A 20198-nucleotide genomic window follows, 5' to 3' on the forward strand; every position below is an offset into this window, starting at 1 on the left:
TTTGCACTTAGGTTTTCTGACTCCAGGGCTCAATTGTTAACCACCAGTCAAGACTTGCAAGGGCAAAGCTTAACTTAAAGGACACCATAATGACCTGAGGGATGGTCCATCCATAGTCAGTCATCCTCCCCCTAGAACTTTCCACATAGACATGAGAGTCACTCCCAGTGGTTTGCTGGGACAGCAGAGACCACGAGGGAAAGGAAGGCAATCACTGCAGGCCTTTGTTTCAGTGGGTTATGATTTGGAGATGGGGTTCCTTCTGTGGACATAAGCCTTCCTAATAGCACCATTTATCATTATGACACAGGTTAGGATGGGGGAAACCGGAGCCAGAATGGAAGAGTAGAATTCTGATTATTTTAGCAGTTGAAAGTGACATCACATCAGAGCCTCTATAGAATAGTAAATTGGAAGCTGGACAAGAATTGTTTTAAAATGTATCCAGAAATCATTTTCCACAGCTGTGATAAATTCATTTGGTTGTGTTTGGAGATGGGTTTCTATCCAAACTGCTTTCTGACTTGCCTGCCTGTCAGCCCCCTGGGAAGGCTGTCTGTCAGCCCCGGAGGAGTGTGAGCTCTGGGGCCCTCTTTCTGGGGTGCCCACGATGTGCCACACCCAGTACTGGGGTCTCACTTGAGCTGATGGGGCCTCTCCCTCATTGCTTCTTTCACTGTATTGTGAATGTCTTTTCATGTCACCGAGTCATGTTTTCCATTATTTATAGTGGCCACATTGTTGTCCTTGGTCTGTCGGGTGGGTTGAACCTGGGCTTTTGGAACGGAATCTCCTGCCGCTGCCAGTCCACTGGTTCAAACGAGAACACCAGCAAAGGCCTCCAGGATGCACCGGCCTGTTTGACCAGCACTTTTGTTTATTTATTCGGCCTCTGTCCAGATACCTTGCAGGTGAGACCCATGAGAACCAGAGCTTCAGTGACCTTATCCCCTCTTTTTCCATCCTTAGGCAAAAGAAGGGAAACGTGGCCCACAAACACTGGGTTGGACCTTCAAATCTGGTGAAGTGCAAGCCCTGCCCCGCGGCACAGTCAGCCATGGTCTGCGGCTCTGATGGCCACACCTACACTTCCAAGGTTAGTCATCTCTGTTGTCTCTTCTGTCATCAAGAAAACCCACAGCTGCCTGTTCTGACAAGTCTCTGTGCCAAAAATAGGGCCTGTGATCCCTAGTTTTGGTGGCCTTTGGGCCTCGACCTCAAGAAGCTGCCATGTAAATAGGCTCTCGAGCCAAAGAGACCAGATAAAAATGTTACCCACCTCCCATATAACCAGAGTGATCAAGAGCTGTGGGGGAAGGATTGTCGTGAGAATGGCATATGATCCTGAAGTCAACCTAGGCAGGCTTCCTGGAGAAGGTGAGGTAGCAAGCTGTTCCAAAGATGTGAATCATAGAGCTCAGCCGATGGATGTCTCTGGAATTTGGGGAACTCATGTCTGCCCATCTCCTGCAGCTGGAGCTGCAGCCCTATCCTCTCTCCTCCTGTTTGTGTGAGGCTCACTTGAAGATGAATTTTGAGGTTAAAGACAGTGGCTGTCAGCAACACCCTGGGCACTTGTGGCCACACCAGCCTAAGTTTCTTGAGCTTAGGTCCCCAACCTCACACCTGTCCTGGGAATTACAGCTTTTCTGCCCACGGTCACTGTGAATACATCCTGGTTAGAGAGCCTACTTGGCGCAGCATACCCACACTTACCCTTTCCCCTACCGTCCCTGACCCCTCATGGAATCAGTCTGAGGTAGTTTGTAGTCACAGGGCTTGCTTCTGGCACCCTGCACATGTCTGGAATTGTGGACTTTGGGGGAGGGGCATTGATGAATCAGTCCTATCTCCCACTCCCCAAAGGCAGATCAGGCCAGCCCTATCGCCCACCCAAAGCCCAGCCTCTAGGTGTGTGAGCAGTTGTCTGGAGCTGGTTGTGATATAGCAGTGATACAGCAGTCTTGGTGGGGCCGGAGAACTGCATTTCTAACAAGTGTCTAAGAGATGTCCATGCTGCTGGTCACCGGACCACACACAAAGTAGTGAGGTATTTGGTTTTTATAGGCATCTCCTAATACATCTTTTTGCCTCCTGTCTGCTTCTCCCCTGCCTCCAAAGTCCATTTCTGTATGACAGAAGAGGTGGGGATGATTCCGTAATAAAGGTCTGTCTGTCTGTCGTGCCCTCTTAAAATGATTGAATAGCTTTCTTCTTGCCACTCAAACTAAACCCAGACCCATTCTTGTTACCGAAAAAGGCTTCCAGAATTTGCTGCCTTCCTACTCCAGTCACTTCTTAAAGAAAAGCTCGTTCATGTAGTTGTTTGGCACCTATATTTTGAACACTTCTAGTTCCAGACTCTGTGCAGGACATGGCGGTGGGGAACGGGATAGTCACAATTCCAAGCTGACTTGGAGCTTACTGTCTGGTAGGGGAGAAATAAATAACCAAACAAATAAATATGTAATTTCACATTTTGGTAAGTGTTATAGTAGTGCTGAGAGATCGAGAAAGAGAGAGAGAGAGAGGGAGGGAGGGAGGGACAGACAGACAGACGGATATGGAGAGGGAGGCTTGCTTTATAAGGGATGGTGAAGGAAGGCCTTTCTGAAGAGGTGTCCTTTAAACGGAGAGTGGAGTGTAGAATGTTCTAAATGGAGAAAATAGCCTGGGCCAAGGCTCCAAGGCAGGCTAGTATGTTTAAAGAAGAAAAAGATGTCTGTGTGGCTGTCACAGTGAGGGGTGATGGGGCTAGAGGGTGGGAAGACCGTCTGAAAGGGACCTGTAGCCAAAACTGAAAGGTGAGCAGATGGTTGGGCAATGCCTGGCTTAGGGGACACTGGTTACCATAACCACCTTCTCCTCTGTGTCTGCCTTAAGAATGTCAGGCCCTAGACACAGAAATGGGGGGTGGAGTGGGGAGAGGGCAAGGGGGGTGATGGACATGGAGGAGGGCACTTGTTGGGATGAGCACTGGGTGTTCCATGTAAACCAACTTGACAATAAACTATTAAAAAATTTTAAAAATTAAGAAAAAAAAGAAATGGGGCCTGTCAGCACCTTCGCCAGGCACAGAACACAGTGTATCCTGGGTGTTCAGTGAATGTCATGGACAAGAGGGGAGCCTCCAAGGACTCTGGCTGAGAAGGAATAGCAAGAACTGGGTCTTTGTAACCCATCTGGGATTTGAGTGAATGGATTTCAGAGAGCTTTGTGATGAAGACAAATAAAGTGTCCCCACCCTAGGCCAAGTTGCTTAGCCCAGCACCCAGCCCGGGGCTCTGGATGAGAGTCAGAGGCTCCTTGCAATGATTCTGTCTTTGTGAAGGTCTCATTTGTGTTGTTCAAATGATACCCTCCAGCTCTGGAGTAAACTGTCTGATCCTCAAGCCTGAGATTGGAGACAGGCCATGAAATGTCAGTGGAGGATCAGGACTGTTGGGGCAAGTGGCATGTTACACATCAAACTCCAGCAGAAACCTGCCCACTCACCTCTGTCTTCAAATGCCAGCTTGCCATGACCCCCAAGCTACAAGGAGCAGTAGTAACCTGTCAGCTGTGGCTTGAAATGCTGTCAGCTGCCCAGGGAAGCTCTCTGGAAATGGTTGCTGGTCTCGGCCCCCCTGCAGTCTGGGCAGGAAAGTTTGCTTTTTGTTGGAGAAGTTTGCCTCCTCACTGATACCGATAAATAGCTTGTCTAAGAAGCAGGACAGGATTTAGATGAGTCCTTTGTAATGACTCCCAATTCTTCAAAAAAGAGTGACTTCCAGTTACTGCTGGGCCCTAAGAGCTTTTACTAGTCTCAGCCTGCTCTTGCTCCTTTGTCCTGGAATTCCAGCACCAGCTGAAACACAGTCCTCATTTTCCCAGACATGCTCCGCTATCTGTTTCCTGACACAAACAGAGGGACCTAAACCATTCTTATGAGAAACTATAGTATCCTTCTCCCCATTCTCCTTATGCACTATACTGAGGCCCACAGAGCCAAGGACAGTGGCAGAGCTTGACACCCAGGGTTTCCTGCCTTGACACCTATAATCACCCACTTCTTTTTTTTTAATTTTAAATTTATTTCTTTATTTTGAGAGCAAGAGAGAGTATGAGCAGGAGAGGGGCAGAGAGAGAGGGAGAGAGGGAGAATCCTAAGCAGGCTCCACACTGTTAGTGAGGGGCCTGATGTGGTGTTCAAACCCACAAACTGTGAGATCATGACCGGAGCCAAAAACCAAGAGTCAGATGCTTGACTAACTGAGCCACCCAGGTGCCCCTATAATCACCCACTTCTATTTGAAATTAAAAAAGAGAGTCAGGGAAGGGTAACATTGGAGTAGAAAATGGTATGGGTATTGGTCTTTGACATTAGTCTCCTACTTTTCTACCTTACACGAACTTCTAGAGAGGTTGCATCTTCTTTTCAAAGAAACGAATCACATAGTCGTCAGTCAGTAGCTGTGTTGACTGTTCTAGGATCTCTGAACCCAAGGACATGTTTAAATTCCATTCAGTAAGGTGTCCTTCCAAGGGGGATATTTCAGCCTGGTGGTTTCTACTAGAAGTGTTTTAGTTATTGCCCCCCAATACATTGCCACCTTTTCATGGAGGTTTAAGAGGACATTTTAGTCTTACAGACAAAGCTGTTGGGGGACCATGAGTAGATGGTCAATTAATAAGGGTAAATGAGTTAACTAGTAATGAACTTCATCCCCTGGAGTTACCACCTTTTGGTGGGGGAGAAGGGTCATTGGGTTCAGGAAACAAGGATTGATGAGACCATGAAGCATGATTCATAGGGGGGATTTGATATTTTAAGTCAAATTCATAAAAATGAGTGTTGGCAAAACATCTTGTAGCCCTTGTCCTCATCAACATCAGGGAAACCCACACCCCATAAGAAATGGTCTCAGTTCATCAGGAGGAAGCATTTGCTCTTTTCTGGATGGATCTGAAGGCTCTGGGGCACACTGTCAGAAGCAGGAAGAAGGAGCCTGTACATCAGCTCTGTTCTGGATGCTGGGTATTCGTCTTTAGGTGACGTCACACAAACTCTCCTTCTGCTTCTACACCCAGAATAGTCTGAGGATCCTAGAACTGGAGAGATGTGCTTAGGACCCCTGTCTGTGGCAGAGCTCCCAGTGACCCAGCGTCAGCAACCAGCTCAGAGTTTTGTGATCAAAGATGAAGTGGACACAAATGCACCAAGTCTTGAGCGGAAAGGATATAAGGTGTTGCATGGAAGTAACTGCTTTTTCAGACTCTGTATCCATACGAGAGAAGGAATAGAACACCACCGGTAGGGATAGACCAATCGAAGGCCAACCCTGCAGCTGATTTGAAAGTATGATGTAGACCCCGCCCCTTGACTTGGGTTTGAGGCAGTGAGGATCGCCCTAGTCATTTTACTGCCCTTGATGTCCTGTTATCCTGGCCAGGAAAACCAAACCAGTCCAGAAACTCCATAAAGATTTATTTTCTTTCTTACCGTGTATCGTGCATTATCCAATTTGCTGTGGCTGTGACAAAGGACACAACAGACAAAGCCTTACTTTTCATGGAACTTAAAGGTAGGCAAATTGAAAAGTAATCTCCTTCCAGATGTTGAGATAAGGGGCATACAGAGTGCCAGAGGACACAAAGCAGGGCCACCTCCACCAGTTGCAAGATGTGAATGGTCCTCATAGAGGAAGTGATGGTTCCAAGGAGATCTTAAGGCTGGAAGGAATCAACCAGAGCAAAAGTGGCATGGAGGGGAGAGGGAGTTGAAGAGATAGATGAAGGACAGCATGTTCCCTTGAAGGAGCTGGTGACACTTGTTATGGCTGGTCACATGTGATATGGGGACCAGGGGTTAACTAGCTACAGAAATGAGGCTAGAAAAGTAATCAGGGGCCATTTCTGCAGGGGCTTTGAAGGCCATATGAGGGGGCTGGGCTTTGCCCTAACAGCACTGGGGATCCTATTAAAGGTTTCTGGTTTTGAATTCACTTGCACTGGCTACTAAGTAGGGTTGGTTGGGGGCAGGACTGTAGGCGGAGTAGCTATGAGGAGCCTGCTGGTATGAGTGAGGCCTAGATGTGTGCACTGGTTGCAAAGACAGACAGAAAACAGTTGACAGAGGTATTTAGGGAGTCAGAGCTGGTCTTGGTGACCATGTGAATTTCAGACACAAGAAAGTCATTTCAGCTCTGAGCTCAGCAAAAGGCCTACTTTACCATCCTAGTCCTGATGAGAGTTAGAAACCCTCCTGCCAACTGCTTCGTGGACTCTGCCTGGACCAGCTGTGAACCCCTCATCTGTGAACCCCTTTGTTTCCTCTCCTGTCATCCATATGGAAGGATGAGAGCTTATTGGGGTCCTGGCTGCCAACTTTTAATTTTGCCTGAATGCAGAGGAGCATAGCCACTGCTGACCACAATCCGGCAGCCTGGACTTCAAGTAGGCCAGCTCAGCTATCCTCCCTCTGGAGCGGGAGCTGTTTTAGAAAATGTAGTGGCTCTGAGGTCCCTGGAAGCTCGGAAGGGAGGAGGGCCCCCCTGCCCCACGTCCTGTTTCTGGTAGACAGGCCTCTTTCAACAGGACTTCATTGGCTCCCCTCAGTCTGGACCCATCTGACCAAAGGTGTGATGTCAGTGCTAGGACTGCTCATTTTCCAGCCAGAAGCCACTGGTGCTTGGACTGACCTTGAGGAGAAGTCTCCCCAAATGAAACTGTGTGGCCCTGAGAGGCACATCTTTTCTCCGTGTGAGCTTGGCTGTTGGTAATTAGAAAACAGGCAGTCAGAAAACCTCTGCTCCCACCCCCCTCTCCAGAACGTTTTACTTCCTTAATCACTGTTAAACAATTAGCAAATGGCTCATTTATGTCTAGACGCAGAAGAGAGATGCAGCATTAAGAGCTCCTGTGGAGGAAGATGTTTCTCTTCTGTTCTGAGCGTGCGCACACAAGGGAGGGCAAGACAGAGCTTGCTTTACAGGGTTGGCATTTCTTTCAACATATTGTCGCTGCAGATTATATTATTTTCAGAGTCGTCTTAATAGTTTCCAACAATTGCTACCAAGTAAAGGTCATGTTTAAGTTTTTGGCAAATAGAGTCTCTGTTGGCCGGCATTTCCCATGCACAGACTGTTCTGAGGGTGAGAGCCATCCCTAGTGTAGGCTGTAAGACTTTTCAAGATAGCGTTAAACTTAGTGTCTCTTCCCAATCTCCCCCAGGCTTTTGCAGCTCTGTGACCGTGATCGGCATGGGACATTTTTATGTATTGCTTCTCTTCTTTCTTTTTCAACAGAGTGGAGAGTGTCTCTATTTTCTGGGATATTTTTGGATAGCCCTGTGGCCATAGAACCCCTGGGTGGGAGCTGTCTTCTCTTGTAAGTGGCTCCTTGGTGAGGGCGTTGCTTCTGGCCACGCAGAACCTCACACATGGGAGACAAAATGTGGAGGGCTTGTGTTTGCATGTTTTTTGCATGTTTTTTGCCTCGGGACTAGAGCGCAGTGGCAGTGGTAATGGCCCAAGGAAAAGAGGGCTAGCAGCAATTAGAGGAGCCGTTAGATGCACCTGTCTGGCAGCCCTGTGGAGGGTCAAGAAACAGTAAAAATCCTGAAACCATCCCGTTGTGCTCTAGGTAGCAGGAGGAGAAAGCAGCGGGGTGCCCATGGACCACGTGGACACCAGTGGTCTGGTGAGGGAGTCACATGGTAGGTTTCATTATTTTTTATTTTCCATTGCTCAGAAAAAGCCGGCAAAGGGGGCTTTATGACTTTGGAGATACACTCAGTGGATCTAACCCAACTTTAAGCAGTTTTGTTTTGTATGTTAAACGTTTTGAGATTTGGGGATTCATATCCCATAGCAAATGCCTCAACTTTACCTTTTCCACTCAAGTCTTGTTCATTTTTAGCCTCCTTTCCTCAGTCGGGAGTAGCCAAATATTTAGACTGATGGCTGGAATGCAGGGTGCAAAAACCCTTGACTCTTGGGCTAAATCGAATTCTTGCCCCAGTTTTGTTATCCTCCCCTTTTCTCCCTTACAAGGTTTTGGAAGTAGCAAGTGCAAATAATATGTAAAATATTGATTGTATGTTTGTTAGGATAAAGGTTTTAGCTGCTCTAACAAAAACTCAAATGACACAGAGGCTTAAATAAGATAAACTTTTATTGCTGTCTCATGCACACATTCCAAAGGTAAGCAACCCAGGGCTGGCCACTGACCAGGACCCTTTCAGGTCATTGTTCTGTCTTTCTCAGCCAATGGAATTGTTGAGCTTTGGCATCTGGGTTCAAGGTGGCTGCTGTGCCCAGCCAGGAGGAAGGAGAAAAGAAAGGAGGCACAATCCAGAAGTCACCAGTGTCACTTCTCCTGACATCCTGTTGGACACAGCTTCATCACAAGGCTCCACGAGACCACAAAGGAGTCTGGGAAATGTAGTTTTTATTGTGGACAGCTATGTGCCTAGCTAAAATTGGAGAGTTACAGAATTAAAGGAAGGTTAGAGTAGATATTGGGGTTACCTGCCAGTCTCCATTGTAGTGATATTTTAAATCATGGTAATGACAAGAACAACATAGAAACAATAGCGCTTAAGTGCTTATTTAATAATTAATACATAGTATGAGGTACTATGATCTCGTGCTAAGTGCCATCGTATTTTATTTCCTCTATCATTTCATCTAATTCCTACCACAAACCTATGAAGTAGTACTTGTATTAGTCCTAAATTAAAGATAAGTACATTGAAGCCCTGAAACTTTTCCAAAGGCAATACAACTCATAAGCAGGAGGGCAGATACTGGAACACGGTCTACTTCTCAAATCAGTCTTTACTTCCATAAGCGCAGAGATGTCTGAAAAGTAATGTAAAATACCAGCTGTATCATCAGGATGCTTTTGATTTCGAGTGACAGAAACATAACTCAAGCTTTGCTCACTCCCAAAATGAGGATTTACTGCCATATAAGGCAAGAAAGTATACTGGGGTAGGCAGAGCTCGGAGAAAGAAGAGGAAATGGTGTGCTGTCAACGCTGCATTTCCTCTGTCTCTCGTTGTCTATCTCTGCTTGGCTTCATTCTGCAAAGAGGCTTTCTCCCCTTGGCAGAAAATAGGGAATTTGACAGCCCCAGATTCATTTCCTCCCAGCCTAGAAGCTCAAGAGAAACTTAGCAGTGTTCATGCTTCAACCCCAGGGAAGGATCCCACCTGGCTCTTTGTGAATCCTGTATCTGTCCCTTAATCAAATACCATGCCACATGATCCTCTTCGTCCCTACAATTTACTATAATCAAGGGTAGTATTTTTTATTGGAGGAGAGGGAGGGCAAGATTATTTACTGGACCGAGTAAAATTTTAAAAGCAGTGTACTACATAATCACCTCTTAAAATGTCAAAGATAGTCATCTCATTAAATACTTCAGCTACATGACACTAGCTTAATCCTGTAAGAATATACTAAAGCTTTCTGTGTTTCTATGAATGACAGGCATAGATGGGTATGGATGCCAAGTTTATACCAGAATGTTAGCTTTCTGGTTAAAGAGAGAGTTCATTGAAAGTAGAGTCGATTCAGCATTATTTTAACTCAGAATTCTTTTCAACTATTTGGCCTAATGTTTTAATACTTGCTTCTGATCATGTGGCACATCTGTCCTCAGTTATATTAAGCATTTATTTCTTCTTGGAACATACCAAGATAACATGGCTTTTTGGTTCCCGAGGATAAACTTTCAGGCAAAATGGTTATTGTGACATTTTCAGGAAGCACAGATGTTCAAACAACGTCCATGGTGAAAATGCATCCACAGAATTTACACAGACTACTTCAACATGCAGATTAGTTATGAAGTTACAGCAGAAGGAAGCAATTCAGCTAATTATTTCACTACTTATTTCTATGTTCTATATGCAAACATGCATTTAACCAAGATTGGAAGAATAGGCATTCATTTCTTCTTCTCAAATGCCCTGAATAGGATGCCATGTAATTAGTTAGCGCTTTTGTTAAAAACACATTAGGAAGAATAACCTTCTTGTTGTCAGTTCTGTTGAATGCACAATTAAACCATTTGATAAAGCAATTACCTGAACACAATTATGTTCAACCTCACCCCATCGGGAGATGAAATTAAGGATTAGGTGAAATTGCAAAGCACATGAGATCTCTGCCAACCCTTCCTTTAGAAGACAGAAAGGTCCATGGCCAGGATGAACTTGCACAGTACTATAAATCTAATTAAATCATTATAGAACAACTTTAATGAAGTTCATGATCATATTGCTTTTCTTTTTCTTTAAAAGAAACAAACGATTCCTTGTTGGGAAGCTGCCCCAGTGAATACAGTCAGACTTCTTCACAACCTTTTCCAAGAGAACATTTGAGCCCCAGATTTAGGAAGTACTCGTAGAACCTTATTATCTGAGCCTTGGGCCAGGACCTGTATGTCATGAGGGAATGAGGGGGGTTAGAGTTTACCATGGATTGATGCCATAACTGCATGTCAAGAGAAATGCCTTTAATGATGCTCTTGCTTTTACCAGAGCAAGTTGTTGGGTCTTTCCCCTTTCTGAAACCAGTGGAATAGTTCTGCATATTTGCATATGATTGCATGGAACAGAAATGCCTCATTCTCTTATTAGGGGTGATTTTCCTAGAATGCTGGGTTCTGTCTGGTAACATGCTCAGAACAACAGACCTCAGCCTCAGGGAAGACCTCAGCATCAGGGAAGTGTCCAAAAGAGCAACTTTCCCAAGTTCTTATCTAAAGATACTGAGGACCACTTTGAAATCTGTGCCTCCTCAAAGGCTGCCTGTGCAGTGGTGTCCAGATGAAAGACCAGGTACTACAGGAACATGGGGACTCTGACCAGAGTGGTCAGATAGAGCACGTTATAAGGTTTTCTTTGCTTTCTCCTCTCCTAGGAGAGAGATCAAGGGATGTTATCATGTATCAGCATGGATGGGATGCTCCTAAGGTGGTACTGAGTGAGGTGTGCTACATCTCTCATGTTATGCTTCATATTTCCTCCTGGAAGATCTCTAGACCAGCCACCTGGCCCCACTTGAGAACACATCCATGTATAACACAACTCCCTGGTATCAAGCAAAGCAAGATAGAAGTCGAGTAGAGAGGAAGCATCCCTGTTTTGTTTGTTTGTTTGTTTTGGCCTTTTAAGGTACATGACAGGGTGGAATGGATTTGGGCCTCTCTCGTCCACATCCACCTCTGTCAAAAAAGAATAACTATACTCCTGACATTTCAACTGTGAGGCTTAGCCTAAGCATCTCAGTGATGTGTCTGAGACCCTTCTTGCTAAGCGAGGTCATTTCTTTCTTCTGAGCTGCTCTAGCACCAGGTAGAATACTTCTGCTGACACCTACATTGCACCTCATCGGAACTGTTCATAGTTGAGTGTATGTCTCACCATCTGGTGAGCTAGAGTCTAAGAACTGTGACACAGAATCTCTCAATATATACCCTTTTAAATAGCTAAGTTTGCACAATGTAAGAGAAATCCCTTGGGACTGGGGTTGGGAGATGGGGAGAAGGAAAACCAGAGTGGGTACCGACTACTGCCTTGGGCGCCCTGGGGCAGGGAAGGCAGAAGGTGGCCCATGTGACCAAGAAGTTTTAGGGGTAACAGCTTATGTACAAACTAGAGACTATGCTTTATGTCTTTACAAGTTGGGAAATTCGAGGTGACACCCCACACATGAATCTAAAACCTTCAATGAGTTCATCTGGGCTGGATTAAAAAAAAAATCTGCCTATTGGTTAAGATTTTTTCTTCTAAGAAAACACTTGTCAATTTCAGCCTGGATTCTGGTTTGGGAAAGAAAAGATCACTGGTAAAACTTTTTAAGAAAGAACCTGTTTTCATTCCTACAGAGCACGGATGGTGTGGCAAACATTTAATGACTAGCATAAGACACAGGCACAAATCATTCAGAACACAGAGTGGCTGTTGAGCTGTCCTGTGGCATATTGTGTGAGTGGCGGCTGAGTATGTGGTTCCAGTTGATACTTTTGGTATTGTATGGAAAATTTGAGGCTGATTAGTTGGCTTCAAGTAGTCCTGTGTGGGAATGCACCCACATTCCTACAGATGCAAATCCACTCTGGAGGGCTGAGCCATCAGCTCAGACTTCACAGGATTCCCTCAAAACCCTGCCAGACATGACTCATAATTCTGTAAAACGTAGAGTGAGGTAAGCTACCATGAGTAAGAGGGAACTCAGACAATAAGTAGTAGAATTCAACCCCTAAGAACTTGAAAATTGACTTTCCTATAAAATCAGTACAAGTGTTCAAAACGTTTAATTTTTTAAAAATGGGGGTACCTGGATGGCTCAGTTGGTTAAGTGGCCGACATTGGCTCAGGTCATGATCTCGCCATTCGTGAGTTCCAGCCCCGCGTCATGCTCTGTGCTGACAGCTCAGAGCCTGAAGCCTGCTTCAGATTCTGTGTCTCCTTCTCTCTCTGCCTTTCCCCTGCTCATACTCTGTCTCTGTGCTTCTCAAAAATAAATAAACATTTAAAAAAGTTTTTTAAATAAATTTGAAAAAAATGACAATTTAAAACATAAGCAATGAGTTACATGCAATCAAAAAAACACTGGCTCTGAAAGGGAGAAATATAATCATTAAAAGTACATTTTAATGACGAGAACACATGAAAACTCCTTTACTGTGGGAACGAAACAAGGGCTTCAGCAAAATTCTAAATTTTGCAGTTAGAAACAAGTAATTACATATTATTTCTGTACAAATAGTATTTCAGGGTACACCTAAATCTCTGTTCAATAGGGAGAAATTCTTTGCAGAGGAAGTATGGCTAATAAATGTAGAAGCACTAACAGAAGAAGGAAATTGCCATTTTTCAGCTCCTGATGATACAGCTGATGTGGGCAATGATGAGTATGGATGAAACCATTAGATGAAAGGTTGATGATGAAATTTCATCTATTTTTAAATAAAATGTTTATTTATTAATTGGAAGAGACCAGGAGAGAGAGAATCTCAAGCAGGCTCCATACTGTCATGAACCCTGAGACATGACCTGATCCGAAATCAAGAATTGGACATTTAACTGACTGAGCCATCCAGGCACCCTTGAACCTTAGGCTAATAACTCCTGAGCCATCAGATGAATCATAGAATCACTGAAATGGGCAACTGGCATTGTTTGTCTTTGGTGTCCTGTGGTAGAAGGCTCACAGTTATATGTGTGCCTCACAGGTATGTGAAGTATTTTTGCCAAAAGAAATTGAACTTAATTCTAGTCAAGCTTACATTCCATTTACAGAATATGCAGGAAGGAAAGGAGACACCACAGACGCAAACATACAAATTTGGAATGTGAGGTTTTGGGAGACTCAGTTTCCCCGTGGAAAAAGGTAGAGTGGGACACATAGCTGCCAAATGTTTAGTGAATACTGGTTGCACCCAAAGGGAAACAAGCCAGGAGAAATGGAAATGTAAATGAGAAAGATGCTTTGGGGACTCACAGGAAAATTGATAATGAAGTGGGAGTTAGAATAGTAGCATTGTAGTTGAGTAAGGATAGCCCATGTTTTTAAAGAGGTAACCTGTGAAGAGGATAGAGGACTTGCTTTATGATAATTTAGCACTCCCCCAAAGGTACATTCTTTGAGGGAATGAAATCTCTTCTGTTAACCTTATCATCAGTGTTGAACACATAAAGTGAATATTAGTGAAAGGAAGGAAGTTATGTTTGGAGAACAGGCTTGGGGAAAGCCAAGGAGATAAATTGGTGAAACATTAAAAACATATATGTCATAGAATTAAATACAAAATTTAAAACTATAGAGCTTCTGGAAAAAAAAAAGGAGAATCTTTGTGCCTTAGATTAGGCAAATATTTCTTAGATACGGCACTAGAAGCATGTGGGCATAAAACATAAAATGGATAAATATTTTTCACTTCTGCCTTCAGAAGAATGTTAAGAGAATGAAAAATGCAGCCACAGCCTAGTACAAAAACACTTGAAAATCATGTAACTCCTACAGGACTTGCATCCAGCATATATAAAGAGCTCTCTAAATTTAATAAAAAATAGACAACCTAATAAAAATGGGCAAAAGATGTGAATAGGCATTTCATCACAGAAGATATGTAGATGGTAAATAAGTGCTTAAAAGATGCTCCATATTATTGTCATTGAGGAGATGCAAATTACAGCCAGAGGTAGATACCACAGCACCAGAATGTCTCATATTAAAAAGGCTGGGTAGGTGCACCATGGTGTGTCAGTCACTTAGGCATCCAGTTCTTGATTTCAGCTCAGGTCATCTCACGGTTCTTGAGATGGAGCCCTGCATCGGGCTCTGTACTGACAGTTTAGAGCCTGCTTGGGGTTCTCTCTCTGCCCCTCCCCCCTCAAAATAAAGAAAGAAAGAAATTTTTTTACAAAAACTGATCAGTCCAAGACTGATCTTTGCCGAAGACCAAGTCCAAAGACTGATCTTTGCTGGCAAAGATGTGGAGGAGACAGTACTCTTCTCTGTTGCTGGTGGGAATGTAAAATGGTGTAGTCATTATGGAAATAAGTTTGGAAGTTTCTTAAAGTACTGTATGATCTAGCCATTCTGATTATAGGTCTCCCCCCAAAGAGAATAGAAGTACATGTGTGCAGAAATAACTGTTCACAAATGCACATAGCGACTTTATTTGTAACAGCCAGAAATCACAAATAACCCAAATATCCATCAAGTGAATAGATGAACGAATAGGATACATCTCTACAATGGAATACTCTCCAGAAATAAAAAGGAATATACTGCTGGTACATGTAACAACACGAATGAATATTAAAATAATTAGGCTGAGTGACAGCCGGACAAAAAAAATAGTATGTACTATTTGACAACATTAATATAAAACTTCAGGGGACACAAGCTCATCTCTAGTGACAGAGAGCAGATCCATGGTTTCCCGTGGTGGAGAGCAGGGAGGAACAGGAGGGAAGGATTACACGGGGGCAGGAAGAACCTTTGGGGGTGATGGATGTGTTAATTATCCTGACTATAGTGATGGTTTTATGAGTGTGTATGTATGTGTACTTATCAAAGCTCATCAAATTTGGACACCTTAAATATGTATTGTTTATTGTGTGCCAGTTGTACCTCCATACCGCTGTTTCAAAAGTTTTAAAAAATGATGGCCAGACCTATATTGTATGTCTTGAGCTTAGCACGTTCTTCCACTTCCACATAGTGAGTTTCCATGTTCCTCTTTTCTGGTGCTAGTGTCCTCCACTGCTTTGTAACCTCATCTAGGCTGAGTAATATCAAAAAACAGAGTTCATACTTGTCAGGATTCTACCAGTGAAACACAGAAAGAAAAAGATGCAAGTTTCCCTGAACTCTCAGTCACTTTGGATTCTTCTTTCCTGGTGAATCCTCTGTACTTGGCATGTGTTCTCGATTACAACATCCCTTTGGGTTCAGAGCCCAGTTGTCATTTGTTATCATTGCCCTTCTTGGAGAAGCACAGGTCTTGGGGGATTGAGCAATAGCCAGAAGGACAGCTGAGAGGCTGGCTGGGATGGCAGAGGGCACGTCTCCTGGGGTGGCCTGCGGGGCCTGCAGACCTGGTGGCTATTCAGAGAAAGTCTGCTTGGGCCAGGGGGATGGTTAACATTCACTATGTGGCAAGAAGAAACTATGCAAAGTATATAAATACCTAACTGTGCAGGTAAGGGAAAAGATTGACATGTTTGACATGTTCCCTGTGACTGATGGGACAAAGCCATTAGTCCTGTAGGTGACAGGAGAACAAGGGAGATGGTGCCTCTGAGGGCCGCGTGCCTAGGAGAGTCTGCTTTATGTCCTACCTCTGCAAGCATTGAGCTCCATTCACTGATTCCTGTCTCAGACCTCCATGTGCACAGAGTTGGAGAGACCACATGGTTTGCTGGGGCCAGCCTTGGGGCCTTCTTCCAGAGTAGGTAGCTTTTCTAGTCCTCAGACACACCACTGTGTACCAGACCCTGCCAGACACTGCTCCTGCCCCCGGGTTGTTTCTTGGTCCTGGGGAAGACAGAGATGTGAACATAGGAGTTTTCATATGTCAGCAAGGTGAGGGGTGTGGCAGAGGCATGGGCAGGGTGAGGCACTGCAGGGGGTGCTCGAGGAAGGGTTGACACATCAGTGTCTTCACTGAGAGCTCATTCATTGGAGCCCAGATCCTGGTTTAGCTTGTTAGCTCTGTGACCTTGAACTAGTTCTGAAGCCTCTTAGTGTCGCAGTTTCCCTATGTACAAAATGGGAATAATTATACCCACCTCCAAGAGTTGTTGAAATAATTAGTGATTACTTGGTAAATTTTTAGACCAGTATCTGAGACAGAAAAGCCATCTATAAATATTGTCACCCTCCAAAGCAAGTCTGAGGGCCTCTTCTAGAAAACCTGTCCTTTTCCTGGCCCCAGTAGCCCATCTTTTACATCACAATTGACGTTTTCTTCCTGAGGTCTTTTCTGCCTCCACCCAAGCAGGCGGGATTGCTGCACGTTCTGACCAGTGGAGGTGGTAATGGTGATAACAAGAGCAGGCTTCTTTAAGTGAGGGCACCCTCTGTGGCAGGCACTGGCTGGTACATGGGTTTTTTCACTCACTGTTGATCTCATGGCAGCACCTGCAAGATCTCATGGTAGGTTCTCGGCCCATTGGCATGAAATGGCACTCAGGTCCATTTTCACTCATTCTCCTGATGTGCAGTGAATGCTAAGCCACAGCGGGTTCAGACGTGGCTGAGTTCCTGTAGGTGATATCAGCCTGGGCCTGAGTTCAGAACAACTTACTGGGATGGTGTGGGGGTGGTAGCAAGTGGGCAAAGGCCCACATAGCTCTGCAGGGGGGTGTGTTTTCTGCATACTCGCTCTTCCACTTGACTCACCCTGACAACACCTCATCCTCTCTCCCTCTTCATTCGTCAGGTGCTTGCTAAGCACATGGTTCATGCAGGTGAACAGAGCTGGCTGTACTTCCTAGAGTTTGGAAGTAGCTTTGCTTGGATTAATAATCCAAGAATCATGTATTTCTTTGATTTTTAAAGTTTATTTATTTATCTTTGAGAGAGGGAGAGAGAATCTCAAGCAGGGTCTGTGCTGTCAACACTGAGCCTGATGCAGAGTTCAGTCTCATGAACCTTGAGATCATGACCTGAACCGAAATTAAGAGTTGGAAGCTCAACCAACTGAGTCACCCAGGTGCCCCGTAAGGCTCATGTATTTCTGAGACAGAGTCCTATTGGAGGACTGGGTGATAGCAGCTTTGGCCATGGCCTGACCATTCCTGGGCTGGAGGGAGTGGACAGAAATAGAACCTTAGTCAAGTCTGCCAGATATACAGGGGGAGTGGTGAACTAGGCCTAGGTCTGCTCCTTCCTGGAAAGATCTCCTCCCCCACCCCCACCCCTGCCTGTAGGGAATTGAGCAAAAGCAGCCCCTCTAATCACACAGCCAGAGACAAGAGCCCACTCTAGAACTCCACTCCAGGGACCACCTGTATGTCCCCTGACCTGGGCTTGTAGTCCAGGCCCGCCATTTGCACTGTTGACCCACACCAGTACCAGTGCCCATACCACATCCGGTGTCAACTCTGTGCCCCTTGCCATGCTCTGCACGTGACATGGCAAGGTCATGCTTAATCCTCACACCAATATTCTCAGGCGGGCACTTCTCTTCTTGAGATAATGAAGAAAGAGAGTCTCAGCTGTTAACATTGTAGTGGTCCCTCAGCTCCGAAGAGGAGAAGATAGGTTTTAAGAAAATGTCACCATGATGACTTTCAAAGTCTAGAAAATCCTAATCCCAACACCAGTAAAATCAGTCGAGTAGAACTGACTTATGTAGACTAATCTGGAAGGGGTGGAATTCAGCTAGAGAAGGCGAGAAAACTGGATCTTAATTATAAATATTTTTAAAGAAGTTTTTTTTGTTTTTTTTTTTAACTTTGAAGAAATACTGTGGCTGTAGTCTAAGGATCTGTTAATCTTTATCTTGTTAAATAAATGTATAAGTAATGGCCTGGGCTGGTTCATGGATTTCTTAAACAGAACTGTGCAGAACCTGCATTGATGATTTGTTTTCAAGCGTCTCCAGCAGCCTCTTTTCCCGAGTAGTTGAAATGGTCCCTTACAGTGGCATCTGCATTAATTCCTCCCCTTCAGCAGACCCTCTCTTCCCTAAACTGGGATTGGATGCCCTGGGCCCAGCTCAGAGCCCTGATCCTGGTGTCTAGGTGTTGGTGGCTTTTAGTGGAGAGCTTGGTCTCCATAGGTGACAGCCGACCCCATTGGCCCTTCTCTGTCTGGTGCTGTCTCCCAAGGAACACCCTCCCGCCCCCCTGCTTAGAAGTGGTCATCATGGAAACATGTTTTTATTTTGTGTTGGTTAGTGGCTATTGTTTGATTACAGACACTGAGAAAAAGTGGAGTGCCTCCCGTCAGAAGCCTAGCTTGTGACCGATCAATTTCAGGGGTTGCTATAATTTGGAAGCTGACGATGGGGCGGGTTGCGGGGTCCCCTTGGAAGCCCTGTCCACACCACCCCATTATTGTATCACATAAACGAGTGCTTCTGTCACAGGCTCTTAGTGCTGACAGCCTCCCCAGCTAGTCTTCTGGGTGACCCCGCCCTCTCAGTGAGGGTGCTCCTCCTTTGTCTTGCCCACCCCTCACCTTACCATGTTCTTTGGTACTGCCTGGAGCTGGAGCTGTGCGGAGAGAGTAAGGGTTCTGAAGGTTACTTGGTTTTCACAGCTCACAAGTTTTCTTGATTGCATGTTTTGTAGATCTACATTTTTATCCCTGTAGCTGTCATTTTTCTTGACCTGCTATTTCAGTCACTCAAAATAGTATTACTATATTGCGTTGGAATCTCTCAGGCTTTTTTTCCCTTCATGAAGTTTCCATCAACCTAGGGAGAATAATAGCTAATGATGAGAATGGAGGGCTGCAGCTGACTTGACCTGTCTTCCACCAGTGGGCGGGCCCAGCTGTCAGGAACGGGGCCAAGCAGCCGGGATACGGTGCTGGCCCTGCACCCGCTGCTGCCCTGGGTGTTTGCCACTCCGCATCCAGTCCAGTCCTCATGACCCTGGGGTAAATTGGTTTTGTTCTCGTTTTGACCAAGGAAGAACAGACCAGCACAAAAAGGTTGTTCCTTGCCTAAGATCCTGCAGTTATAAGTGACAGAGGTGGGTCTGAACCTAGATTTAGCAGAACCCAAACAGTTTTGGTCCTTTTCAATACTTGAAGTACATGAACTATTCATCTTGGCTGGTTTAATGGCAACATGGTACATTGACAAAATGGCATTTGAATGGCCTGCAAGATCTTTTCACTCAGATGCATGATGGGCATCTCCCATTCAGCGTGGCCCAAACAGAGGATTCTCCTCACCTCCCGTGGTCTCTTTTGGAGCTGCTGTGCCTCGCTCTCAACCCACTGACTCAGGCCCAAACCCTGACAGTCTTCTTGGACTCCTCATTTGCTCTCCTCCTCTTCAGTTGAACCATTAGCAAGCCTTGTCCTCTGTTATGTCCGCACTGTAGCATGATTTGACTACAGGTCATCTTTGCTATCCCATGACACTGGTGCTACCGTCTTCTTGCTCCCAGGTCACTGCTTGTCCTCCCCACTGGTCTCTCTGTTTCAGTGTTCCCTGAGGTTGGTTATTCACAGAGCAAGCAACCCAAACACTTGTGCACTTGGGATCATCTGTATAACGATGTTGCAAATCCTTATCATGCTCCCCAGGTCCACTATGACCTGGCCTCACTCTAACCACATTTTACTGTGTCTCTCTGTCCATTATTCTGTCTGACCTTGGTGTGCATTTCTCCCTATAGCATGCTGACCTTGTCCTACATCAGGGATTTTGCACGTGCCATTCCTTCTGCCTGAATTCTTCCACCAGAATGATACATGACTGCCTCCTCCTCATTCAGATCTTAACCGAAAGGCCCCCTCCCCTGAGAGGTCCTCCTTGACCATCCGCCACACAACAGAGCCAGCTTCACCATCAGTTACTTTCTAATCTATTTTTCTGCTTTCTTCATATTGATTACCTCTGTCTGCAGTTACCTTATTTCATTTGTTCCTCCAGACTGTATACCATGAAGGCAAGGACAATGTCTATCTTGTTTCCTGCTCAGTTTTTAGAATAGTGTCTGTGCACAG

General features: G+C 45.1%; 1 protein-coding gene across 1 annotated transcript in view; it reads left to right on the forward strand.

Annotated features, from left to right (window-relative positions):
- The window catches only part of SPOCK1 (SPARC (osteonectin), cwcv and kazal like domains proteoglycan 1), a 294180-nt gene that overhangs the window by 159127 nt on the left and 114855 nt on the right, over nt 1-20198 (forward strand). The window contains exon 5 of the mRNA XM_039222852.1: nt 970-1096. Coding sequence (XP_039078783.1) covers nt 970-1096 — 127 coding nt within the window. The remainder of the gene's footprint in view (nt 1-969; nt 1097-20198) is intronic.

The sequence above is a fragment of the Hyaena hyaena genome, unplaced genomic scaffold, assembly GCF_003009895.1.
Source record: "Hyaena hyaena isolate Hyena2069 unplaced genomic scaffold, ASM300989v1 scaffold_1208, whole genome shotgun sequence".
Classification (NCBI taxonomy): Eukaryota; Metazoa; Chordata; class Mammalia; order Carnivora; family Hyaenidae; genus Hyaena; species Hyaena hyaena.